General features: G+C 54.2%; 1 protein-coding gene across 1 annotated transcript in view; it reads right to left on the bottom strand.

The window, feature by feature from the left end:
• The window catches only part of ZSWIM5 (zinc finger SWIM-type containing 5), a 103,375-nt gene that overhangs the window by 8,148 nt on the left and 68,346 nt on the right, over positions 1-26,881 (bottom strand). Inside the window, exons 2-9 of the mRNA XM_075424619.1 lie at positions 22,866-23,222; positions 13,995-14,143; positions 13,234-13,384; positions 7,703-7,882; positions 4,919-5,095; positions 1,940-2,086; positions 832-969; positions 71-331 (exon numbers count right to left, since the gene is read on the bottom strand). Coding sequence (XP_075280734.1) covers positions 71-331; positions 832-969; positions 1,940-2,086; positions 4,919-5,095; positions 7,703-7,882; positions 13,234-13,384; positions 13,995-14,143; positions 22,866-23,222 — 1,560 coding nt within the window. The remainder of the gene's footprint in view (positions 1-70; positions 332-831; positions 970-1,939; positions 2,087-4,918; positions 5,096-7,702; positions 7,883-13,233; positions 13,385-13,994; positions 14,144-22,865; positions 23,223-26,881) is intronic.

Raw genomic sequence — 26,881 nt, 5'->3', positions numbered from 1 at the left:
CAGGCATCCTGGAGATGTTACCAGAACTCAGCTAAGACACAGGAGCCAGACAGATGGACCAAGCCCTCACCTTCCAGCAGCAAGATGCACTGCTTCCGCAGGGTCTGCACCAGCACCGGGTCCAGCTCCAGGTCCTGCAGCCGGGCGATGATCTGCTCCTCGTTGCGGCACACCTTATCCTGGGCGTAGAGACCTTCAGGCATCACTCTCTGCTGACCCATCCCCATCAGGGCCACCTCTAAGGCCAGGGACAGGTAGGACTCGCTGCTGTCTTGGCTGCCAGCCGCGACGGGCACGTGTTGATACACTGGGGGTTTGGAGTCCCCGGCGTCTGGAAGAAGGGGAGAGATGCAGCAGGGTTAGAAGAACCTTTCTCGGTGGCAGAAGCACGGCAGAGAGAAAAACCTCTCAATTTCAGAAGCAAGACCGACGCTTCCCCTGGTGCCTGCCTTCGGTCACCCAGAGATGACGGACAAAAGCTCCCTACAGGAGATGTGGGCTTCACCCTCCTTCCTGCTCTCACTGGGAGATGCAGGAGACCCGAGACCTGTGCAGCAGCGTGCATGGCTGACACCAGAGCCTTCCCATGGGCCAGGACGCCTGGCTCAGCTGTGCTAAGGTGCTCTCCTGCTCTGCTCTGGCTGCAAACCCTGAAGGCTGGGAAAACTCAGGGCACTGACTCCCCGTCTCTGCACTGCAGCTCTGCCCTGGCTGCTCCTGCAAAGCCAGAGAGAGGGGAGGTCCCAAGCCAAGCCCTGCACCCAGGGTCTGCCCGCTGGGCTCGGTTCAGCTGCAGCCACTGCGAAGGGAGCCAGGAGGAGTGCTCGGTACCCGATATTTCAAGGCAACTCTCCTCTTCTAATCTGCAAGCTTCGGTCAGGGTGAGAAACAGGCAGCCGATGGGGTTCAGAGGGTGGCCTACCCAGCCCTCCAGGTTGGTGATGGTTGTTGCTCCTCGCTGCAGAAGCTCTGCAAAAAAAAAAAAAAAAAGGGAACAGAAAGACATTAAAAGTGAGGAATTTAAAGACAAGTTGTACACCCAGAGAGGTCTCTGAGACCAAAGGCCTTTTCTTAGCCCACAGGCCTGGGACATGGGGACCTCCAGGGCCAACTCCGCCAAGGCGGCTTGCGAGGGCAAGGAGCAGCTCAGGGCAGCCACCCCACAGGCTGCCACAGACATCAGAGGGAGCAGGCACCCGACAAAAAAAGATGCCCCTAAGGCCACGTAAGATGCAGCAGTTCGTTCTCTGTTCCAGGAGGACATGAGGGGCTGCAGAGTCCCAAGATGGGGTCTACAAAGTCAGACCTGCAGCTTATGGACTCCTTTGCAATGGTAGCCTGAATGTTTTGGAAACACAAGCACCTCTCTGGAGACGACAAAGACTGCTGGTGAGTCTTCAAGGCCCCATCTTTTGACGATCTCAAGCTGGCTGAGCTAGCAAGGCTCAGGAGTCACTGGTCACCAGCAGCACTGCAGTAACTGAGCTCAGCTCTCTACCAACTGCAACTGCAAAAGGAGAAACACTGGTCTTGTCTCCCGCTACAATTTACTCAGCGAATGCAAGGTGGAGGTAGCACACACAGCCAGTTACTGCAGCTCTGCACACAAGCAGCTCCTCTTTAACACAGGCATCACCCACCATCGCCTGTACAATCCTTACAGCAACCAGACACGGCAACAGTGGGAACGAGAACACCTCTAGTCCAGCAGCCTCAAGACAGCGTGTGGGCACCTCTCTGTCCATAGCAGGTGGGCACCAACGCAGTTTGGCTCAAGCAAGCAGATGCACCACTTTGTCTGATACAGCACTGCCCGCTGTCAACCTCTGCCACTCCAGATAGGGCAGCTCTACTCTCCGAGATGGAGAAGACTTTCTCAACCAGCTGGGACACCCCAGTTAGACTCTGTGGGACACTTCTCCCATAGGTCTACTCATACCTTTCTTCTGATGCTTATATATTTCCAGCTGCCTTTGCTGCTGCAGTCGCAGGGTGTTGATTATGGCAACAGTCAGTCGGAGAGCTTCTCTGGGATAGCCATGGGAGCGCAGGGCATCCACCCGAGCACAGGCTGTCGGGACATGTTCTGCAAGGCAAGGACAAATGCAGGGGCATGGCTGAGCCCGAGGAGCACAGAAGTTCATAGAGTGGTACCGATGGGGTGAGAGAACCTGACAGCATCAGGCTTCAGGACATTTTCTTCTACTGGTCTTCCCCACACCCCAGCTAAACTGCTCCCTGCCTTAAAGTCATCCCTTTCTCCCTGCTCCTGGCAGCAATGCTTACCAGGAATACTAATGGGACTCCTACCACATTCAACCTACAGCAGCCACGTCAGTACCTAAATCCCCACCTCCACAAACCTTATCTAGTGGAAGCGTTTCCAACACGCCATTGCTGCAGCGTGGCAGCTCCAAACACAGGCTATTACAACCCTGCCGCTCATTTCTCCTAAAATCTGTATGGCTTATGGTGATTCCTCTCATTACTGTGCACCCATACACTTCTTGGCGTCTCGCCCAACACCTCTCGCTGCTCTCACGACACAGGAGATGATACATGGGGTGAGGCTGTGCATCCAGCACTGCACTGGGGCACTGACAAATTCGGGGTGATGTTCTGAACTGCTTCTTTAACGCCTCCATGGAGCGAGCTCTGCAGACACCCCGTCTCTTCTGCAGTTCTCCTACCTGCTGTTTTATTATTAGGAACAACTGCACGAAACCCCTCTCAAGACTCACAGTTGCTTAGGAATTCATCTGTTCCCGCTGCTCATTGCTCACCTGAAATCACAAGCAACTGTGGAGAGGATTATGACTGAGTGAGAAATTAGCAGGAGCAGATGACATGACATGCTGCATGAAAATCCCCTCTTCTTGCAAAATCTCCTACCAGAGGTGGGGGCAAACACAGAAGATCCGGAATTACGGTAGGGGGATAACTTCTATTCCTGGAAGAACTTGGGAAGCTTCGGAAATGCAGACAGCCACCTCCACAAATGGGGTTTCCACGTCCCAAAGATCACCCGCAAGCAACACATGAGGAAGAGGTTTCAGAACAAACACATCTGTAAAGGAGCTTCTTGTTGCTCCCTCTATTCATTTGCTAAGTGGATGAAACATTCAGCTTCTCGCTGAATTCATCACTGGAAGTTACTGACAAATCACACTCCTCTCCCAGCACGGAGTCCCTGAAGGGGTGCCAAGAAAGCCAAAGCACAAAATCCAAAAATCACAGGCAAATACATCAGAAAAATAACACACATCAACCAGCTGGGCCAATGGGCCCACCAGAACCCAGATTACGCTAGGGACAGGAGAGCTGTGGCCACCATGTCCCTGCTAGATGGAGTCCACGGAAGCACTAACCCACCACCACTGCCTATGGCTGCGTGGGGAGACCTGCTGCCTGCAGCTACGCAAAACTCTTCCCAGAGCAGGAATGTCCTCTCCTACTCCAGCCAAGCTAGCCGAGGTGTACCACCAGCCTTTGCATGGGCTCTTTTTAACTTCTCTCCTGGCCTTAACGGGAACTTAGTGCCTGCTTCTCCACAAACCACATCTCCGGATAACTTTAAATATTCTCTTCCCATTTGGCTCTGTGTTGGTAGACCCTGGCTCCTGGAGTGGACGACAGTGCAGTGGTGGGTTTTGACCTGTTCCATGTTCATACATTTACCTCTTGGGCTGTAGGGATGAGGCAGCTACCTTCCTGGAGGTGTGGGGCGCTTGCATCTCCCATTTTGGGGTCAGTCCGAGGGCTGACAGCTACACCAGGCACCCCCCAAGCCCTTCGTCTCACTCATTTGCATCCCAGACATATAGCTGTTGAGGGTCTGCAGAACTGATCAGGGTCATGACTGCAGTAGAGAAGTTGTGTGGCTGGAGGTACATGGACTAAAGGTCTACAATGCAGGAGGTACTGGGCTTGACTGGTCCAGTATGCCTTAAGCTCATACAAGGCTTAATTGTACTGTCTCCTGATTGCCTTTAAGGGAATATTAAATAGAGGGTGAGAGAAGGGAAGAAAATATCCAGAGGATATAGCTGTGCTCCCCCACCAACTTTCAAGGGACTTTAAGTGTCGCGTTGCCCTGTACTGGCAACAGCAAGAGCTTGCACTGGGGACAGCCAAACACTGGCAGTTCTGGGCTCCCCAGTTCAAGAAAGATGAAGAGCTACTGGAGAGAGTCCAGCGGAGGGCTACGAGGATGATGAGGGGACTGGAACATCTCCCCTACGACGAGAGGTTGAGGGAACTGGGCTTGTTTAGCCTGAAGAAGAGAAGGCTGCGAGGGGACCTTATAAATGCTTACAAATATCTGAAGGGTGGGTGTCAGGAGGATGGGGCCAAGCTCTTTTCAGTGGTGTCCAGTGACAGGACAAGGGGCAATGGGCACAAACTGAGGCACAGGAAGTTCCAGCTGAACATGAGGAAGAACTTCTTCCCTCTGAGGGTGACGGAGCCCTGGGACAGGCTGCCCAGGGAGGTTGTGGAGTCTCCTTCTCTGGAGATATTCAAGACCCGCCTGGACAAGGTCCTGTGCAGCTTGCTGTAGGTGACCCTGCTTTGGCAGGAGGGTTGGACTAGATGACCCACAGAGGTCCCTTCCAACCCCGAACATTCTGTGATTCTGTGAAAGAGGACACGACAAGCCTGGTCCAAGCTGCCCAAGCGGAATCTAGACTGTAAAGCCATGGGGCTTGCTACACGGACTGTGGCTGGGGTATGGGAGGGTATCAAGTCCTGCTTGCCCTACTCCTCACGTTAAGGATCAGGGAGGCACTTTCAACCTAGGATGCAGAAGCTTGCAAGGGCCCAAGGTAGCACAGCTTCTTTGACCCCTTTGGCTGGCTCTTCTCTACTAGCAACCCTACCCACCCAGGCCAAGGAAGGGGCTGCTGGTGTGGATGCTCACCTAGCCACAGCGGCTGCCCCTGGGAGTTGAAGAGCAGGCTCTCGCCCTCCCGCTGGAAGGAGGGAGACACGTAGAAGTCACTGCTAATGATGCGCTGCAGGTGGCTGTCCTGCCAGTGGAGGTCACAGCCCTCGATTGCCCGGGTGAACACGGTTCGTCTGGGCCTGGCCAGCGAGTCTGCAAAGAGAATCACAGAATCATTTGGGTTGCAAAAACCTTTTAAGATCATTGAGTTCAACCATAAACCTAACACCACCAAGTCTACCACTAAACTGTGCCCCTAAGTGCCATATCTACATGTCTCTTAAATACCTTCAGGGATGGTGACTCCATCACTTCCCTGGGCAGCCTGTTCCAATGCTTGGCAGCCCTTTTGCTGAAGAAATTTTTCCTAACATCCAACCTAAAGCTCCTCTGGTGCAACTCGAGGTGATTTCCTCTCACCCTAAGGGCACTGTAATGCCTCTATTAGCATTCACTGTTTCAAACAGTAATAATTTTGAGTATCGGTATCAGAACATATCACAAAATCACGTTCTCTAGCATCTACAGTTATGACAAACCATCAGCGCCTTGGCAGCCTGTTCCTGCCCCCAGACATGACCTCCCTGGGCAGAGCAACGTTTTTACCATGAGAGCAAAGCCCCACCTGGTCCCACCCCAGCCGGTTCTGAGATGAGCACAGGGGCTCTGGCTCCTGCGCTACGGCCAACTGCCTTTAGACAGCTCTGCAGCCCATCCCGGCTCTGACGGACACTTGCTAGAATAGCTGCCTTGGCCAGAGAGGTGCGAAGAAGGCAGGGGCTGCCCGTCCATTTGCTTCCTGACGACAATCCGCTGACGCCTTGAAACGTGGCAGTGCATTCCCACCGCTGCCACGCTCAGCGTGCAGGGGTCAGGACCGGGCTTCCTCAGCACTGCTGCCCCGCAAGCACTACCAGCTCTCCTCTTCTGCTCCAGCGTAAAGCCCCGGCTTCACCGAACCACAGCTGCTTAGATCAGCGGCACCTGAAGCTGTGAAGGGAACCACACGGGCCTATCTCACCTGCCTCCGGGCAATGTGGAGAACCATCGCCTTCCAGCAACCTCCCCTGGCTGTGCGAGAGGGCTGGAAGGGAGGAGACGGCATCATCTGAAACCCCAGCACTGCTCTGCAGTGATGTCTGTGCTCCTCTTCAGAGCTGCTCTGTAACTTCACTGACATTTTTCAAGCTACTGAAGCTGGAAGAGCCTTTCGTTCCATCCAGACAGATCAGACAAGTGGTTGTGGGAAGGAAAAGGCCTGTCCAGAGCAATCCTGCTATCGCTCCAGCCATGCTGGACCATGAGGGCCAAACACAGCCGGTGGGCTGCAAAACGGGAAGCCCCAAAGGGGATGCAACGCTGAACGTTAGGTCCTGCAACCCGCAAGACAGGCCGAGTTAAACACATGCAAGGGGGGAAAACAAAAGGCACTGCTCAGAGCCGACGCAGGGAGGCCGGATAAACACGCTCCGGAAATGATGGCAACAAGCAATTAGCCTGAATGCTGCAGGCACCCCGAGGTGGGGAGACATTAAACAGGTGTTCCTACGAAGAGAACCATGCCTGCTCACTTTACCAGGAAGGATTTCAGGAATCAGCTGTTCTCCTTTCAGCAACAAAAGAGGCTGGCAACAATTTGCAGCAGTATTTGCATACGCACAAATGTTAACCCTGGGGCACCTCCGGGTCCGTGCTGCTCTCAGTCCCCTGCTCGGACAGGCTGGAGCGCGGGGACAAGGGGTCATCCCTGGCACGCGCTTCGGAAACTTCCCGCATGCCTAAGGAAAGGTGACCTGCTCAGCCCCGGCAGCCTGCCCCGAACGCTGGAGTGAACCCTTGGCAGTGCTGGGAACACCAACTGGGAGTCCCGGGGCCGGCGCAGGACATGGAGCAAGGCCAGGTTTAAACTGAGCTGCTCCTGGGGATGCGCACGGGGAGGCACAGCGAGCGGCCGGGTGGGCTGGCAGGGTGGCCACGCTCCGAAGCGCTACCGAGGGACTAAGCCCACCCAGGAGAGTGAAGCTCCCTTCGTGGCATGGCTGCTGCCCGGCTCTCCCCTTCCTGCTTTGGCCACACGTAATACACCAAAGAGCAACTCCAGCGCAACAGATGGAGGCACGGTGAGAGCAGTAACTTTCAATTAACATCTACTTCAGGCTAAAGGAAGGCGGGAAAGTGCTCATATTTAAAGGGATCAACTGCTTTGTCAAGGGTTGAGAAAATATTTTAGCACAAAGGAATAACCCCGTAACTACACTGCTCTGTTTGTGCTCTGAACTTGAACTGCATTTAACATTCCTACCTAATGACTTCTCTACCATGAGAAGCAAAGCCCATAAGCAAGGCTCAAGGGCTGGGAAAGGGGCTCTGCATCATCTCCAGCTCCTCACTGTCACAGTACAGCCAGGGCTTCTGAGCTCAGCTCCGCTCCGATTCAAGCAGCACTGGTTTTCTGTAAAACTCCATACCCAAACCTGCACAGACCGGAGGAGTCTGAACTCCCCAAAGGTCAAATTTCTTCAAAATGGCCTCTAATTTGATGCTCAAAATACAGGTGACTTCACCCAAGATGTAGCAAAATGCCAAATATTTCAAGTGTATCTAAAACCAGGGGCTGTAAAGAGAAATGTTTTGTATTCCCATGACTCCCAGAGACCTCACCAGCAGCTGAACTGAGGCCTCTCAACTGTGCGGTGAGTTTTGACCCAGACCCAAACCCTGTGGCCACCGGCTGGATTTCCACTCCCTGCCCGGACTCACCTTGGCTGTGACCGGAGCTCTGTGTAAGCGCGTTGGTGATGTTGGGAAGCTCGTTACCGTAATTGCCATCTTCCAGGGGACAGACGTCCATCTCGCCCCACTTGCGCAGCTGCCGGAGCCAGCAGGATTTCTCTTCCAGCTTGCAGTGCGGGTTCAACACCACGCACACCCACAGTGCCCCTAAACAAAGCCAAGACATCAAGGAGGTGCCACCACCATACCAGCTCTTCTGCTGCTGTGCTCGTTGCAAGAGCCTGCAAGGTTTCATCGGCGTTTGTAAACTCATTTCAGCATAACGCACAGACCCAAGAGGGGGATTTAGACAGCTTTTAAATAAAAGTAAAACTCCTCTGTAATGAAGCTAAATTATAATCTCATGAGATGGGGGACAGTGGGGAGGAGGGAAGGAGAGAGCGGCTGTGTATGAATTTGTGAGTGCTTCTGTCTGCCAGGACAAATCTAGTGTTTGAACTACACATCAAAGCATGCTTAAAAACACCCTGGCAAGCTGCAGAGTCTGTATCTCCAAAGACTAACCTGATTTTGATCCTACCCACGTTCCCAGCGCTTTAAAGCCCGCTCTGAATGCTATTTCATCTGCCATTGTTCTTCAGGCCATTTGCATTCAACTATTTAAAAAGGAGATTTGGTGTATTTTCTTCCCTTTTTTTTGCTTTTTCTTTCTTTTTCTTTTTCAATCCCCAGTAGCCCCCGGCCTGCAGAGGAACCAGCATAGGAACCTGGAGCTTGGCTTGATGTTTCACAGGCAAGAGCCCTCCATAGTGTGAGCCCTCTGGATCTCGCAGAGGTGCCCAGCAGCAGGACACGCAGGCTGACACCCTCCAGGTCAACCACGGGACCTCACCGGCCCTACAATGCTTGTCTGCTGCATGACAGGCAGAACCAGGTCCAAGGACATCTGTCATCGTTAAGATCCAGCTCATCTTTTCCTAAGACAGCGCTGACGCTGGTGCTACTAAAAGCCTTCCCGACTCTCCTGGGTTACCCACTGCTCTGAAAAGGGCTGCAGCAACCCAAATAAGTACAAACCCGTGAACTCTCCTTCAGCTAACTGCATTTCTGCCCAACTTTCACTGCAAGGCTGTCAGGACGCGGCACCTCCCCTCCCCTGTGCCTGCCCCGTGGGGTGGGATGGCTGCATGCTGGTCCAGCTGCCGTGCGTGGTGTCCCCAGGGATCCCCTTGGGCTGAGCAGCCCATGCTGCTCCTCTCTCTGCCCAGGTCGGATCCTGCCACACACCCAGGACAGCTCAGCCTCCTGCCGAAACACCCTTCCCTGCCTCTCCTCCACGGGGCCCAGCAGGGACCTGGAGCACCTTCCTTCTCCCTGCCCAGACAGCTGCTCTCTCCCACCTCTCCATCACTCCCAGAGCCAAAGTTCCCATCCCAAAGTGACAGCCAGTGGCAGGACAGCATCACCCAACCCAGCTCCTCTGCATGGCGAGGGGACTCCTCTGGGCACCCAAACGACCTCCCTTGCTCACCGTGTTTCGTGCGGCAGCTCCCCAGCTGCACAGCCACGATGTCGAGCCAAACAGCCCCCAGCAATGCTGCGAGTCCAACACAGGCAGCCGGAGCACCCAGCCCCTTCTCCAGGCAGCAGGAGGCAAAACCAGGCTGAGCAGTGATGTCCTGACTCCGTCTCCACTCCAGTGTCTCCTCACTGTTCTGGGTTATAGCTGAGCTTTGGTGATGCTTTTGGGGTGCATCTCCTGGGACCTGTCCTCTGCCAGTTGGGACCTGAGGACGTGCTTGTTCAAATCTTTGATAAGGCATGGAAGGTGTGCACGTCCAGCTCCTCAGAGCAGCTTAGCTCGGCAGGAGAGACGTCATGGCGTCACAACGCAGATGGTGGCAGCAGCATCTCATCCAGGAATGGGCATGGGAAAAGCAACCCCGGGCACTGAAGATCAACAAATCTTCAAAGCGGCCTTCTCCTGGTCCAGCTCCATCCGCGTCTCAGCTCCGCTGTTCCCAGGAAACCCCATCCCACCGGAACCCCACTCCTTTCTGATGAACAGGGCGCAGTAAGACTTTTAAGCTGCAACATCAGCAGCTAATGCATGTGCAAGAGAAGAGCTATCTCCTCAGCGGCTTTCAGGGCCTGTTTTCCCCCGAGCAGGTCTGTCACTCGCTCATAGGCTCCTGCAGGCTGCACGGACACGCCGTCTTTGAAAAAATCAGTTCTCAGCTCCAGAAAATGAGTCTTCCTGAAGGCTCTGGTTAGTGCCCCTCAGCTGAGCTGCCACACCGAGGGCATAAAACTCCCCATCGCCTTGGCCGGCGTGAGCTAAATCCTGTGAGTGCGGAGTATCCCAGGGCTCCGACTGGTTTTGGGCACCCCCTTCCCATCAGCGCTCCCGCCTGTTCTCTTTGCCCCTCTTCACCTGCTCTGGGGCTGCCTGTGCAAAAAGCATCCTCCGGCGATGCCGGCTCGTGCCTCCGACGGCAAGCAGAGCGGCTCTGCGGACAGGCAGTAACGAGGGCTCGGTGCTCCGGCTCTGCTGCCCCCAGAACCGGACGTGCCCGCTGGATTTCTGGCTCCCGCAGCCCAGCTGCCTCATGACTATTTCCAAGTGCCCTCTGAGGCATCCTTTGCCTGCCAGAACGCCGTGCCCCTGGGCTCTCCTGCGGAAGGGAAGATGTGGCGGGGAGGTGGGGACAAGGAGGGAAGAGGGATTCGCATCTGTCTTGGCCACCATAGTTATCTGGGAGATGGAAATAAAGGATTTTTTGAGCCCTTTGGTCAAGTGACATCAGCTGACAGCAAAAGTGACTCCTGTCCTGAGCCGAAACGCCGCACCAGGTCAGACTCCGTGTCTGCTCACATGCTGCAGAAACCTTCATCTGAACTTTCCGATAGCAGAAGGTTAAGCGGGGAACAAAGCGGTAGATCACGATTAAGCTAAGCCTCTAAACAAAAATGCCTTTTGATGACGGGGCTGGGTGCAGGGACAGGAGGGTTGGAGCCTTCCCAGCCCAGTGCTTCCAGCTGCCAGCCCCGGAGAGGACAAGCGCTCCGATCCCGCGCCCAAGTTTCCAAACCATCAAAGAAATTCTCCTGTTTCCCACAGGGTCGCTCCCCGGCTTAATCTGCTGAAATTCCCCACTGTAAACAAGTGGCCGAGATAAATAAACCCGTCTCCAGGCAGATTAAGGTCAGGCTGCACTTCAGCTGGTTTTTCGTCTATTTTTTGTAATTAGGCTTTAATCGTAAGTACTAATGCGCCAGGGCAAATACTCCCACGCCACAGAGCTCTCCATCCAGCAGGTCTTTCCTTTGGCTCCCCAGCAGACGGGGCAATAGATGTTCGGTTGGCGGCACACACACAACCAAATGATGCCCTTTTTATTTTAATTTTTTTTTTAAACTCTGAAATCCTGCAAAATCCTTTATATTTTCCCCACCACAAATCCACAATCTTCTTTAAGGCTGATCTTCTTCCAATCCCACGCAAGTCTGTGATGCAGTCTTTGCTAAAATTGATGATTAATTATTAAACACGTGCCCAAAATAATTTCTGCGAGGCCCGTTTTTCTTGTCCACGTGGCAGGGGAACGCGGTCTGCGCCAGGGCTTCCTGCGGCAGCTGATGCCGGGCCCCTTGTCCTTCCATTTGGCAGCAGCGGTAACGCTGGGCAGCTTTGGCAGCCACAGCCCACAGGCGGTCAGACAACGCGCCTTCACTGCTCCATGTGCCCTGGCTACCGTTACCCACCCAGCAATAGTTTGGGACACCTCTCCGTGTTACTGACGTTCGTCACTGGTGAACATCACCAGCTCACTGCAGCTCTGGTCCCTCCATGCCTGGACCCTTCCGTCAGAGGGATGCTCTGTTCCTACAGCAACTGCTGCCCCAGGGCCAAGTCCAAAAGGCTGGGATGTGGGGAATAGAATAATCCCTGCTCTGAGTACAGCCCATGCCCATCCTGCCCTGGAGTCGCTTCTTGAATCATCACCGTGTCCTCCACAGGAGCTTCTTCAGTGTGGAGATGCCCAAATCCCACCCGCGTGATGTGTCTATGCCAGAAAGCCACTCGCTCTGACGTGTGTTGGCTGGCACCACGTTTCACCTGCTGTCACGCTGATGCAGTCTTGGTAGTGCCCTGACATCCCCCAGCCACCTCGCCATCTGCTGATGGGGATGGGCTGTTGCCTCCTCCCGCTCTGCCAACCAAAATTACACGCGCTGACCTGGTCCTTGCATGGTTAAGCCAGGACGGAAACCCAACCGCTCCCGCCTCATGCGTGTGGGAAGGGAGGGAGGGCGCTCAGCTTGGACAGCACGTTTGAAGTCTGGCCAATTAATCTCTAATTCTGGACAAACTGCTTCCGGCGTCCAGGCCTGCCTAGACACCCATCCATCCACATGTTTGCTTTCTTCCATGTGGAAATTCTGTCTTGGTGGATTTGGCCACCTCTCTGGGATCCTTGCACATCCAACCATCTAGCTGCAGCATCCCAAAATCCTGGAAATATCTTCTTGGCAAGCAAGCACAGACGAGCTCTTCAGGGCCAGTGCGGTTATTTCCATCTAGGGAACTTCACACAGAAGCGAGACATCCCACCCCTGCCCGGCCCTTGTCTGCGCCATTTGGCCAGGCTCTCTGGTCTCACGGCTATGTTTGCATTTGTTGGGCACTTGGTATAAGGGTCTGTGACCCCAGCTGCAACTTCAGGTACTCTGGATCTTGAATGATCCTCAACCTTCTTCCAGCTCTACAACCTTCGGTCCCAGCCTGTAAGCCCTTGCCCTTGTACTGTATCTCCCACCGGCAGGTTGCAGAGGAGTAAAAACTCACTCAAGAAACTATGGCACAAGTCAAAGCATTCTCCCAAGATCCCAGATGTCCAGGGGAGCCCAGGACTGCTAGATCAACTCCGCCACACAACCAGCCTCCCGGGGCCCACGTCATCTAAATGTTTTATTCTAATGATATTACGGTGTCAGCCAGCTGAGCTGGTGTCTAAGGTGCTTAGCTAGAATTACCCAGAAATGCATTTCCCTTACAGCCAGGCTCTGCGCTGGCCATCCTGTCCCCCTCACCCTGGAAACGTGCACCAGAGCAGGCAGAAATCTGTCAGACGTGTCAGACAAGACAAGACTTGAGAACCTGCCTTTCCTCCTCTAGGTCACTGTACCTCCAGGAACAATACTTCCACGTCCAGGCTACATCGAGACCCTGGGGCCCACCAACCCCTGTGTCCTCCCTCGCTAAGGCTTCGGGGCAGCACACCAAACACCAGGATGCTGCAAGCACCAGCGTGGGACCAGCCATGCTCCGCACACCCATCATCCTCGACTCCTTTGCATGAGAGAGGCTGGTTTAAGGTGTTGAACTGTGTAGTCTGGGTCTGATCCAGCTGTCTCACCAGGATTTCCCCAGCAGAGAACAGAGCAAGCTCCTGGCATCTCTCAGGGCCTCTGCCCCCAAAAAAGAGCCCCCAAAGCCCCTGGCCCATCAGCCCAGCCAATAGTGCTGCTGCTCTCTGCAAGGTGGTGACCCTTACCCAGCTCATCCCAGAGCTGCCGGCATTTCTCTGTTATGCCCGTCCCCTGCTGCCTCCAGAGAGAGAGCCGAGGATCAGCCATGAACTGCTCCGTTATCAACGTCAGCATCCTGGCCCCGTTGGAGTCCCTCATGCGCAGCATCTCCCGGACCTGGAAAGGACAGGGAGAAGGTCTTTCGTGAGACAAACCATGGTCCCTCGAAGGTGTTTAAGACATGGTCACCTGGCTGGCAACCTACAGCACCCTCAGTCTGAGGGTCCAGACTGTAAAAATATATACATATATATGCATGCATAACATATAGTCATGCAATGGCTGTGACCTGACTGATTAGAGTCCAGCTGAGAAACAGCCACAGCCCAGGCTGTGAAGAGGACCAAGCAATCACGAACATAAAAACAAGGCCCTTCTGCAAAGAACGAGAAGAGTCTGTAGGCTGGTGCCACCTCTCCATGGTCTCAGTAGGCTCTGCAGGATTGGCTTTCCCCACACTGTGCTGATGGGGAGATGGGGGAAAGCCCTCCTTTGCGCAGGGATCATGGCAAGCCCATCGTGTGGGAGTAAGGGACCTGCCAGGAGAGTGAGACAACCCAGGCCTGACCCAGAGCCTGGATTACAACTGCCTGCTCTGCGACCGGGCGAGAAGGCACTGGAGCAGAGATTCCCAGCTGTGACGGGCACCCTGCCAGGGCAGCCGGCGAGCTGCCGGCTACGTGACGTGCTGAGCAAAGAGGGGAGAGAGCAGCTGGCTCCTCCTCACCTTGGCAAACATGGAGTTGAGCTGCTTCCCCGAGCCGTAGTACCCTCCCTGAGATAGGAACAGCTTCACCTGCTCTCGGACCTGCTCCTCATCCAAGTGCCAGCAGTTCTCGTCATCGATGCTGGCCCCAGCAGTGGGGTCGGGAGCGCCTGGGGGGACAGGGAGGGAGGAGAAAAGAGACAACCGTGTTTAGAGCAGCAGGGTCAGCATCCCACCAGCAAGAAGTGGACCCAACTCTCAGCTCAGGCGAGGGAAAACCAGCCAGGTTCCCAGGCAGCGAGCCCCAGCTGACAGCATCATCCCCACCTTCCACAGCGGTGGCAGCAGCCATCAAGAGGGATGCCAACCACAGGGCTGCTGCCTAGTCCGCTCCCTCTGCATCCCACGTGAAACGAAGCTGAGGAAGAGCAGGGACCTGCCCTCCTTCAAAGCCCCAGGGCTGCAGGCAGGGCAGCTGCAGAGCCCGGAGCATTCCCTGGCTCCAGGGATCGCGCGGGGTGCACCGCCTCCTGCTCCACATCACAGGTTAGTTTAAGCATCAGTAAAGCTCCAGTTCCTGCGAGCCCTTCCCCACGTTAGGAACAGTCTAACTGAGGTAACAGTTCTTGGGGGCTCCAGAGCCCTCAATTAAATGCCTGGCCCTGCCCCTCATTTGCTTTAGGACAGGGGCCAAGTCCCTGTGCCTCAGTGTACCTGCCCGGGAGAGACCCTCTCCTGGAAAGAGCAAAGGATCAATAATCCTTCAAAGAGCAAACTGTGACCAGAGCAGGGCCTTTGGCAGGCACACGCGTGTGTTCACAGGCTGTATTTCATCTTCCAGAGAAGAAAAAAAGAAAAAAAAAACACAAGTGCTTTAAACAACAGCCTGGATCCACCTCCCCTTGTCTTGCCCCTTTCGATTCCCATTCACCCCCCTGAGGGCTGCCCTACCTCCCAGCAATGCCCCAGCTTCCCGGGCTCGCAGGGCAGGCAGCAGCACAGCTCCAGCAAGCAGCCAGAAGCACAAAAGGGAACAGAAACTCAGCTTTTTGGCTCCACGCTTTTGAGTCCTGCTCTGCTGAACCCTCTCATTGAAAACCAGTGCCAAGGAGGGACCAGCACAGCTGGAGGATGCTCTGCTCAACTTGAGTCTGCTTCTCCCATCTCGGCTCCCTCTCGAGCGAGGAGGGCCATCAGGGCAGGAAGAGTGAGGTGCTGCACGGACAGCCAAGGGAACTAAATCTTAATGATGTCCCAATTAAATCTAAATAATGTCTTCCCCACTTGACTGGGATCTGGTTGGGGAGCAGACATCGCTTTCATGTGCATACAGCTTGGGATGCTATGCACGCCCCAGCCCGCGCATTGCTGAACCAGGAGCTCAGATGCAGTTCATGAAAATCAAGCTCTGGGATGCCTGCTCCGCAGGGCAGCTGTCTCTTCTTGGCTTGTAAATGAGAGGACATCAACCCGAGGGGTGTTGCTCCTCTGGCAGAGGCTGAGAATGCTCCTGACCCGATAAGATACAGCTATTTGTATTTAATGTCCTTTACAAAATTCCTTTAATTTCTGCTAACAGTCGCTGCCTGAGAGCAGTTCCAGCAAGCTCTAGGCGCAGCCTGCGCCGTGCTGAAGGGAGAGGAGGATGCTGCTCCCTCTGCAGAATAATTTATAGTTGACAGAACCACATAATTGGGACGGGAGCTGAAGCAGCAGAAAAGAAATCACAGCCCGTGGATGAGCATGAGGGCTTTTGCCTACAGCCCCATGTGTGCCCTGATCCTGCTCCTCTGCCGTTGGTGGCCAAGCCCTGCCGTAGGCTGCCAGGGACCACCACACCGGGGACAGTCCATCCTGGCCCCATCTCAGCTTTTCTGTGTCTTTTTCTTTCCTCCCCCAACCCTGTCCTTATCTAGCAGATAAAGAGCAGACAAGCCAGCGATTATCCCCTATCAGGAACCAATGACTAATCTGTCTACCACCAGCACTCATCCCAGCCCCACAGCCGAGGTATCCCAGACGCTCCCACTCCTGATATCCTCCTCCCCACCATCCCATCCGCCGCTCGGAGCTGCGGCTATCCAGACCGGCCAGGTCATCTCAGCTGCTTCTGCAGGGTGACCTGGCTGCATCTGTAGGGTCCAGGAGGGCACAGACACCTCGGGTGACCCATCCCACCGAAGGTCAGCCCACCCTCGGTCCCTCGCTGAGGCTGCTGTGACAGATAAAGGCGGAGGAGTTAGCAAGACGCAAAAAGCGGCTGCATTTTTGTGGGGTTCCCAGGACTACCCTCAGCACTCGCTGCTCACACATAGCGTTAGCGACAGAAAGCCCAAACAGCAAGGAAAGCAGCGTGCAGCTAAATAAAAACCTCCTCCTCCCACGCAACACATTGAGCACTTCGCACGCTGGGGTTCGGGCCGCAGCCAAATTAGCAACGCGCCTCCAAATAAAACCCAAATTTGCTTGTAAATGTATTTTGCTCTCCTATAAAAGATTCAGACAGAGGGCTGTAATAGCAGATTCCCACACGCGCAGCGCAACCTGGCAGATAATGGGCTGCCCAATTACACCGGGGAGCTGGATAAACATTTAAGAGCAAACAACGGGATTTGTGCAGGGTTTAAATATTAATGGCAGGATTTGTCCACTTCCCCTTGCCAACGTTCACACTGTGGGGGCTTCGGCGGCAGCAGCACGCCGTGACGCAGCCGATGAGCGATTCCATGTCTCGGCTCCAAAGGAGCAGGGAACGGCATGTAAAACAGCCCGGCGCCTGCGTAACGCGTTTCTCATATAGCAGCGCTCCTGCTCCAAAGAGCCCTGTTTCAGATGTGCTGGATCTTGGTCCTGCCGGATTCAGATTTAAGGAAACACCATTGCACATCTTGAGTGGAAAGAGTGTTTCACCAGCCCGTTTAAACTGGCTGTAGAAACAGAGATAAAAACACAATCCATCACCCTCCAGGCAGGACCCTCCCCTCGCCGCAGGCTTGGTGTTTAACTGTTTGACAGCCAAGCGAGACTTCTCCAGGCAGATACAAAGACTGAGAAATAAGGACTGGAAAAATCTACAAATTAAAAAAACAGAGTGAAGCCAGACATGGAAAATTCAACGCCTTGCTCAGAAACTCGCTGCCCAACATGAAGCAAACAAAAGGCGCTCCTGGATTGGAAAGCAGCAGGTTACAGGGGCTGAGGAGGTGGTGAGATCTTGTGGGTCATACCAAGGCATCAAAGCATCCCGAACCCAAGCTCCTGAACCCAAGAAAGGGTGATACATCAGCCAGGCGGCACGGGAAGCGCTCCCAGAGTGCCTCACCCGGAGCAGGAGTGGCGACACAAAGAAAAAGGGATAATTATCATTTTTAACCAGCGCCTGGAGCTGATGGTAAAAGCAACCCAGGGATGCAGGTGCTCGCCCTAGCATCTCCCTCGTGGTTGTCTCAGCTGACTGTGCCCAGCACCCGCTGGTGGCTCGGGGTCTGGCCGTGCTGGCTGTGGGGTCGACGGTGCCGGGGGGGCTCTGCCAGCCGGCCGAGCCGCAGCTGCCCGGGGTAGGGCTGGCCGTCGTGGTGGCGGTTCACAAGGGCCATCTCATGACTGCACGTGGTGGCATTGCCGAATGCCTCCGGGCTGCCTGTCCGGCATCCAGAGATCCAGAGAGAAAACAGACGTGAAGGAACAGCTTGGGGCAGGGGGTGGGGAGGACATGGACAAATAAACAAACAGCAGAAAACCTCGGAGAGAAAATAACCAGGCACCAGAAAGGAAATGAACTCTAACGAGGGATTAAAAATAGCAGTAAAGCGGGGAGTCAAGCTTCGCCAAGGCTCCCGGTTCATTTTCAAGGGGAGAGAGGCTGGATGGAGCCTCCAGGGTGGTCTGAAGATTCACACCCGTCTGACAGCAATGGGGCACGTGAAGCTGGACTGGCTTCCAGCACGGTGGCCAGGCTCTCTGGTCCAGCCGCAGCCATGTTTGGAAGCTGCTTGTCAAGCACCGCGCATGTGCTCTGGGGTCACTGGCAACGCCAGCGGCTCTGCAAGGCAAGGGGGAAGAGCCGCTGGCAGAGACTCTCTCTCCAGCGCTCAGGTGTGTTATTTTCCCTTGAATTCACATCAGCTCAGCAACCAGGAACACGAATCCCCTGGAGACCTGACCTTCTCCTCCTCCCCAGTGGGAAAGCAGAATTTCAAATAGATTTACCAGTGCTGCCCTCCAGATGCTGTCGTGGGATGACCTCAGAGTTAAAGACCGCCTGAGGACTCAAACATTAGCCCTGGCTCAGCATGACAGGACAAGCAGGCAGGGACTTCCCGCACGGCCGACATGGCAGCCAACTTGCTGTGCACAAGAGGCAAGATGGGCCAACAGGTGAAGGACGGTGGTAGCCCAGGAGCCGAAGGAAGGGCTCAAGGGGGTCAAGAATACATCTGGGACAAAAACAAAAAGATGAGGCAGAGGGCTCCGTATGGCTCTTGCAGAAGCAGATTTGGTTTTCCCATGCCAAAGCCTGAAGGACCATTCCTGCTAAAGAGTTTTCTCAAAGTCCTCTCCTCCAAGGAAGGTCCTGAGAACCAGAAGGACCACAGAGGCCCCTTGGTGATTCACACCAACTCTCCGCTGGCTTGTCCTCGCCAGGAGCTGCCCCTGCACTACGAGACAGTGGAGGTTTTGTGGTTTTTCCCACTTCTGGCTGAGAAGAGCATCCCAAGCCTTTCAATGGCATCAGCTGAGTGCCACAAACACTGTGTCACCCACTGGCATTTCCATCGGGCAGAAAGATCACCCCGACCACGTCTCCTGGGCTGAGGGCAGCAGCTCTCCCTGCCATGCCCAAGAGCTGCTCAAGCAGGACGAGTTACCAAGCTGCGACCACCGGGCTTGTCAAAACCTCCTGCTTCTTACCCAAAGGATGGGGAGACTTCACAGACGATGCACGAAGGATACCTCTAAGCCCCAAATCTTCTGGGCCCACAGGCACTGTTAGCCCTCAGAGCTGCCTCTCATATCTTTAAGCTTCTAATTAAAGATTTTAATGACCACTGTCTCTGACCCTGCAGTGGTTTCCATCAGCCTCCTCTACTTCCTTGGCCGCAGACTGCTTTTGCCCTCAGGAAGCATTCAGTGTTTGCCTCCAAAGCCCAGACATCCCAACTGGGCTCAACATATTTATCTGAGACAACAGCTTTCCTCCTGCACACTCCACACTGATCCCGCCTTCCTCTTAAAATAAATGCAAGTCATTCCCCACAAGCATGAACCAAAACACAAGAGGAGATGAGTGCCACCTCCCAGGCCCGCTGGACCCTGCACGCTCACTGCTGCTGGGTGTTGGATCCACGCTGTGAGAGCAGGAAACCCAGCACTGCTGTCGGGACTCGGTGCTTCTGAGCTCCCCCTCCTCCACATTGCTTGCTTTTGCGCCCGAAATCTCCCTCTCTGCCTACAATTCCCATTTCAGCTCTTATTCACAGCCTTGCCTCTACCGATACCCCTGGCCCTCTCCGCAATACTTCACTGCATGAAAGCAATCACTCTCGGCTTCTCACTCGCACCTCAGGACACACTCTTCCCATGTTCCATGGTGGTAGAGCATGGATCCCACCCAGTGGCAAAGCTGCACCTATCCCCAGCATGTCCCACCATGGCTGATGGCCCTGAGCCACTTTCCCAGCTCGCATTTCCCCCGAGCCAGGCTGGACCCATGGCAAACCAATGTGAGCCATGGGCTGATGCTCTCGGAAGAGTGGAGGGAGCAGAGTGCCAAGGTGGCCACCAGCAGATGCTCCTCACCCCATCAGAGGCCTGGCTGTTGGATCCAAGCTCTCCAACTGCCAGTCCTTGCTGCCCCCAGCAGCCACCCCGCCAGGAAAGGCCAAGCAGCTGCCAGCCACATTTGCTGGCGCAAGGAAAACCCTTGCAGCCTTGCTCCGTGCCAGACAGTCACGCTGCTGCCTGTGTCCCCAAGAAGCAGGAACACACTTGGGGAGGGGACACAGCAGCACTGAAACCCACCCCGGTCTCCTTGCTCCAGCTGCCGAGCGCGGAGGAGTCAGACACGCGAGACGCTCTCGCTGTGAGCACGCTGCCCTTTGCAGCCGGCTACAAGAGCAGAAACGTGACCCACTCGAGCAGGCAGAGGTCAAGCGGGGAACAGAGCGGCCGGCACACCTAGGCTCTCCGCTCAGATTGAATCCTTCGAGAATACGCGAGCGCCTTGGCTCAGCTCCGAGACTCCATCATTACTGGACAGTTTGCATTTCCTTCTAGGAAGGCAGCCGGGACGATCGGCATGCAGTGCACAGCCCGCGGCTACAGACTCCTGCAAGGAACAAAGCTCTGACGCCTCGAGACGAGCACGTCAGACAATGGCCTGTAATTTTCTTTGCTGTTCAGGCTCTGCAGGGGGAGAAGGAGCAGCCCTGAAAGCCTTATTTTAAAAAACCAGATGATCCTCTTGCACAAGGGGCATTCCCCAGACAGCCTGGAGTGCTCCCGAGTTGCAAAATCAGCTCCTCCACTCCACATGCTCACCATCAACATGGAACGAGCAGCCCTTTGGGTGACCAGAGGCAGGTGGGGAAGACCCAGTGCTGACCTGAAGCTCAACAGACCTCTCCTCAGAAAGACTGGGGAAAAAAACAGGAAGGATTTCTGGAGAGGCCGTTCTTGCTTCGAAGAGTAATAACCTCAGGCACCCAGCACACACACTGGGTTACTGTTTGGGCTGCAGAGGTCGGCCTGCCAAAAGCCAGCTTAGCCTCAACCCCGAGATGAACGAAGGTGTGACCCCAAGGGTCTGAACTAGACATGGCCAAGAAACGCACACGTAAGCCTGTGAAGCTCTATGTAAAGCATACCTTGAAAAATTTCAAATCCCAAGATCAGGGATCCTCTATGAATGAATGAACTGCAGCTAGGAAGGGGCAAAAAAATTTGGATCCCCTTCAACTGGAGCTTCCAAGGAGCTTCCAGATTGCTCTAACATACACAGTCCCACGCGCCTGCAGCCCCTCCTCGCCCTGGGCTCCTTGCTCAAATAGCTCTGCGATGCAGTTGCACTGTGGCTGGGCTTCACTGGCAGGACAGGGGGGGCCAAGCTTGCAACGCTGTCCAGAATCGAGCACCGAAGCCCTGGATGACACCACTGTGAACTTGAACGTGGATTTTTTTGAGCCTTCCTTTTCACCGGGTGCGACATCTATGAGATTTAGATCATCTTAAGATCATCTTAGATCATCTCATCATCCTAAGGCTGATCTGCATCCTCCCCCAGGATGAGACAAGGCTGTTCTCCTGCTTGCAGAGGAGTTCACTTGCTTGTGACCCCGGCTAGGCAGCCACATGGGTGTCGGATAGGTGCCACCTTCTGCTGGGTAAGTCAACATGTCTCTGTCATTTCAAAATCACACCCTAGAATGTGTGAATCTGCATGAATCTGAAGGGACAGAGAATTTTCGCTCTTTTTTAAAACTCCTTGTAAAAACAAGAGGCAGATACTGAACTTGAGCCAACATCTGTATCTTTGTAAGACTCTCAGTCACCAGCCTTTTGCTGACTCTAGAGCAATAAATACTCAGGGCCTTAAAAGCTTTTCTTCAATCTCCTTAGGAGAAAGCAGCCTCAAACAATGGCCAAGAAGGGATCTTACCCAACCTCCACTTCAGTGGATCAGCTCAGGGAGGGAGCAGACCTGACCAGATTCTTGCAGTACCACAGCTCCTCATTCGTTTTTAATGCCAAAAAATGATGAAACCCCCCCAAGCCAGTAATTTAGAGCACAACCACACACACAGCAGATGTGGCCCAGAGAGAAGACAAAAGCCTCTCCCAAGGCAGAAGCAGGAACAACCAGAAAGAGGGAGGGGAAAATATCTGAGATCAGAGCTACCATCACCCTGCGGTGGAGGTGGACCCCTGGCCTCACCTCTACATGTAGACTCAACCAGTTCAGATCCTATTTTAGGCTGCATATGGGGCTTTTCATCTTCGGAGCACTTAACAGGCATGTGTTAATCCCTGCAACGCCCTTCCATGGCAGATAAGTGTTTATTATCTCCGCTCTACAGCTGGTAGGACAGGCACGGTGGGGAGCGGCTCATTGTTGCAGACCCTGGGCAACCTCAGCTCCCGGGCTCCTTGGAAAGACACAGTGGGAGCACCCGGCTTAGGCTGACGAAGGGAGCCTTAGGGCAACTCCCCAAGGAGCCTAGGTCACCTCCTGGGCCAGCGGGCAATGGGAGCACGGCTGGGATAGGCACCGTCCCCCAGTCCGTGCTTTCCAGGGCAGGAAGCCAAAAGCATCTTCCAAACACAAAGCCCCAGGACACATCTCTGCTGCCTTTGTGCAGTAGGTCAGGACAGCAACACTCATTTATTACGGGTAAATTAACGCCCATGGAGATTAAAGCTTTATCTCCCACCAGCTCAGCCGCATCTGACTTAGCAACGTGCAGGGCTGGGCTGACACCATGTCCCCGCACGCTGGAGGAGCATCCCCTGTACCTCCCGCTCCTCAGGGTTCCAGCACCACGTCCTTCTGTGTTGGTGACTAAATGTGCTCCCCTCCTCCACCCGTGGCTTCTCCATCCTACTCCGAGCTGTACCTTGTGCACCACCAGCCTGCCCGCTCTGCCTTTTCTTGCCTGTTGAATCCAGTGTTTGACAGATAAACACATAAAGAAGAACAGAGGGCAGAACGGGGATGCGTGGCCAACACCCATGTGGTCCCAACACCCATGCATTAACATCAGTTGACACTGCCACCTCTCTCTGCACAGCCAGAGACAAAAACAAAGGTCACCACCCTCAGTGTGAAACCACCAGTCCATCCCCAAACAGGGACTGAATCAGCACCGAGCCACCCAGGGAGGAGGGAGCAATTACCGTGCACTTGGTTGATCTCCGAGTTGGACGACAGGATCTCATCAGCCAACTTCTGGGCAGTGGGCAGCACCTCGGTGTGGTGTGCCGTGATCAAATACTGAACAAACTTCTGGAGCTGGTCCCTGTTCATCTGGAAAAGGGTCTCTGAGATGGGAAGACGGAGTTTGACCTGGTCCGGCTTGCGGATCCTGTACAGTGAAAGTGCCACGACGTGGGCACAGTAAAAAATGTCCTTGTTCCCACAGCCGCATGTCACTGAGGTGATTTTGCAGCGGTCAAAGCTGATGGCCACCTTGTAGGTCATCTCTGGTTCTGTTGCAGTCGCCGGTTCCGTTACTGTCCCACTGAGGTGGAACCCTGGAGAGGGAAAGGAGAAGAGCAAAAGGCCACGTTAGCTTTCCTCTGACCATGACTACCCATGCAAACTCTGGAAGGTGAATAGGGGCAGCCAAGGCTGCTTATGTATCACTGTGTCAAGGAATGCACCACCCAACACACAATGTCCCAGTGGCTTACATCCAGCAACACGCAGCCCGCGTACGAACACACTTCTGCACCAGCACACATGTGCAGCCAGACTCATCGGCAAGTCTACTTAACAGCCAAACCCTCAGGGGAAGAGCAAAGCCGCTCAGTTCCCATTTGTTTAAGAGTCTCTCAGACTGTTTCTCTCCTGGGAGTCATCTTCATCCACGCCTCCCTCTTGCTGAATTTGCAGCTCTCACGTGAGTGAGGGATGGCAGAAAAAGGCCAGGTTTTCTTTTCTTTGATGAGGCAGACAAAAAAGCCCCACAAATTAAATGCAAAGCAACTCCAGCTTCAGCCCCTCAACCAGGTATAGTGCTGCAGGGCATGGCCACAGCTCTGAGCTCTTCCATGGAGTGGGAACAAGGAGCAGGGACAGAAGCAACGCACAGCCTGAACCGTGGGCTCCAGGGAAACTGTTTGTTCCCTGAGCTCCACAATATTTGCTGCTCGCCTGCGAGCTCTTGAGCTTTCCCTGAAATACTGCTGCCAGGGAGCCAGACGCTCGTCGGCCTGATCCGTGCGCTGGGCTGCAGGGACAGCCCAAATCACTCGCATGAGCGTTATGGTGCTCCCAGCAGCCCCCACCGTGCCCTGAGGGGCTGCAGTGCCTTCAGGCACAAACTGTGAAAAAAAAAAGTCTCAACAAATCCCATATGTGGGTGAGGAGTGCGAAACAGGCTCGGAAGGTCCTCTGGGTCCAAGGAAGGTGGATGCACCAAGCAAGGCGGGGATAAAGTCAACGAGAAAAGACTGGATGCCCATCAACCTCAATCGGAAATCCCAGGGAGGCCTTCCCAGGAGCCAGCTGCCAAGGAGGTCCAACACTACCATTCTGCACTTGCCCAGCCACCTGGAAAAGGGATGGGGGAAACAAAGACGTCCATTTGCTTCGTTGCCACAAGGAGAACTAGCCTGCACCAGGAGGTTAACTAACGTGGCTGGGGCCACTCAGCAAACCCCTGTCAGCGCCTGGTGTGGTACCTGGGACCCAGCAATCCACCTCAGCCCTCCTCCCCGAAGAGGATGCTCACTTTTCTCTGTGCCACTGCACGCTTATTAAGCCCGTGTTTGTACAGAGGTCCCTGCGGAGCCTGCCGTCCCCCCAGAGAAGGCAGCAGACAGCTGAGAGCCCTACAATTAGTGACAGAAAAGGAGAAGGGGTGGGGGGGTGAAGATTAAAATACATTAACTGTATCAAACCGTTGTGCATTTGCCAGCTCTCACAAAGGCTTTCCGAGACAAATTCTACCAGAGGTTTTTAATAAATGGCATCAAAACCAGCTATTCACTGCCAGTCTCTTTAAAGCCACGCCAAAAAACACATTCAAATCTGATTAAGCGTCAAGGAGGTCTGCTTTCACTTTAGTGCAGGGGAGGGGGAAAGCAGACCTGTTCTGCTGCCATCGCCCGAAACCCACCCAGCACGGCCGGTGGAGTGGGAGGGGAGGGATGGACAACCCCGTGCTGCCCTCTCGCTCACACGCTGCCAGGAGTGGAAGCGTGGCTGCAGAGGTGCCGGGCTCAGCCCCGGGCTGACGAGCCCCCCCCTCCACACAAGTCCATCCCCCGGTCGCCAAACTATATAAATCCCAAGGATAAACTCCAAAGTGTTTATGTTTTACCACTTCTCTGGTCTGTGATGCTTGGCAGGCAGCTCCGACTCGTTGCCAGTTTCTCCCTAGTTTACTTTTTTTTAACAAGTTAAAAGGACTGGAAACCACACTCCTGAGCAATAATGTATGCATATACGCGCATGTACACCCGTACGCACATACACACACACACACAGAGATATACAAAAACCCCTCTAAGACAAATTACTAACCATAAACACTGCCTTCAAACACTTACTTTACCAGGAGCATGGGCCAGACCCCACTTGGGGCTAACTGGTGTAAGGCTGGAGGAACTTGTTTAACAAAACAACGTGTTTCAGACAGGTGTAAGTCTGAAAATACACCAACCGTGGTCTGAATCCAGCCCCCGAGGGAGGAAGTTTGCCCAGACACTTCCGAGGCTGCTCACAGGCGTCCTACAAGCTGTGTCCCCCCAGCCACTGCGAGAGCCGGTCCTCACAACTCGTAGCCGGGGTCTGCAGGTCAAACAGCACCATTCAGCGCGTCAGCAACTGCCAAGTTCATCTGGCATGCGAGCCCTAAGTCAAGTGCTGGTTTAGATTTTAGCTGTGGTGGCAGCAGGTCTATTTAAGATAAACTAGGAACACTATACAAAACATTTATCAAAAGCTTAGTCAGAAATTAAACATGGTGAGAGGAGGCAAGGGGAGCTGGTGGCAACAGCAGCATTATTTGGGAATATTTACATTAACTGGAAGTCAGCCTGCAGTTACCGTGCTGCGCCCTGCTCTGTGGCCAGGTCTGCAGCCCAGAACCCATGGGTGGGAGATAGTTTCACCAGCTCATCAGTGATGGGTATCGCTGTCCCAGAGAAGAGTGGTGATTAAAAAGCAGGTTATGGTGTGGTTACTGCCTCATTCATCCAAGCACTCACTCCTGGTCCACACAAAACCCTGATGCTAGTCACCAAGAGGCTACAGGTCACCCTGCAGAAGGACAGCTGTCACCGTACCCTCCTCTCTGTTCATCTCACGTCCTATGAAGCACATGGGGCAGGCGTTACCTCCACTCCAGCAGAGAAACACAGCCCTGGCTGCAGACACGGGGTCTGGATAGCGCTGAGAGCAAAAACAAATACTCTTCTCTGTGTTCCCCCTGCATGTTTTAATTTAAGACGCTCCTACAGCCGAGTGCTTATCTAGGACTTCATCTTCTGTTCCTTAACATAAGCTAACTTGGTGTTTGATTTGCTGCCAGCAAAGTGACAGTGCCAGGCCTTGAAAATGATGGAAAAGAAATAATTAAATACCATCTTTGTAACTACAGACTCATTACACCCCACTGCAGCCTAGCTTTGTCCCAAGAACGACGTCACCTCCTCCCTGCTCCAGAACAGCCTCCCCTGCTTTTACTATGGATGCTTCTCAGTGGATGCCTCTTTGCAAAAGGAGCTGAGTGCTCATACCTGCCCCAGTAAGAGCGCAGGAAGGTGCCACGGATGTTCACAGGAACACAGAGCATGATGAGCACACATCCTTCCTAACCCCACTTACCCATCAAATGGGGACAAAACACCAGAGCAAGGACCTTTTCCCTGCCACGGCAGATCTGCCCCTGAGTCTCAGCTCTGATGTTGCATTAGTACTGCAGGATATTGTGCCTCTGACTGAAATTAAAACCAACCCTAGAAATGTCTTCTGGGAGTTTGAGAGATCCACACCGGTGGCACTTCCAAACTCATCATCTGGGCAACATTTTCCTCTTTGGAGCTGCTAAACTCCACCGGCTGGGAGGAACGTGGACCTACAAAACATCCCTGGGCTCTGAAATGGCTGTGAAGGATGAAACCTTTAGCAGGAACTCCAGCACAGGACACTTTGCTATTAAGACCATTAAGGCCTCAACACAAAT

This window comes from Opisthocomus hoazin, chromosome 6 (assembly GCF_030867145.1).
Source record: "Opisthocomus hoazin isolate bOpiHoa1 chromosome 6, bOpiHoa1.hap1, whole genome shotgun sequence".
In the NCBI taxonomy this organism is placed as follows: domain Eukaryota; kingdom Metazoa; phylum Chordata; class Aves; order Opisthocomiformes; family Opisthocomidae; genus Opisthocomus; species Opisthocomus hoazin.
Note: the sequence above shows the minus strand (reverse complement) of the source record. Positions and strands in the feature narration are given on the sequence as shown.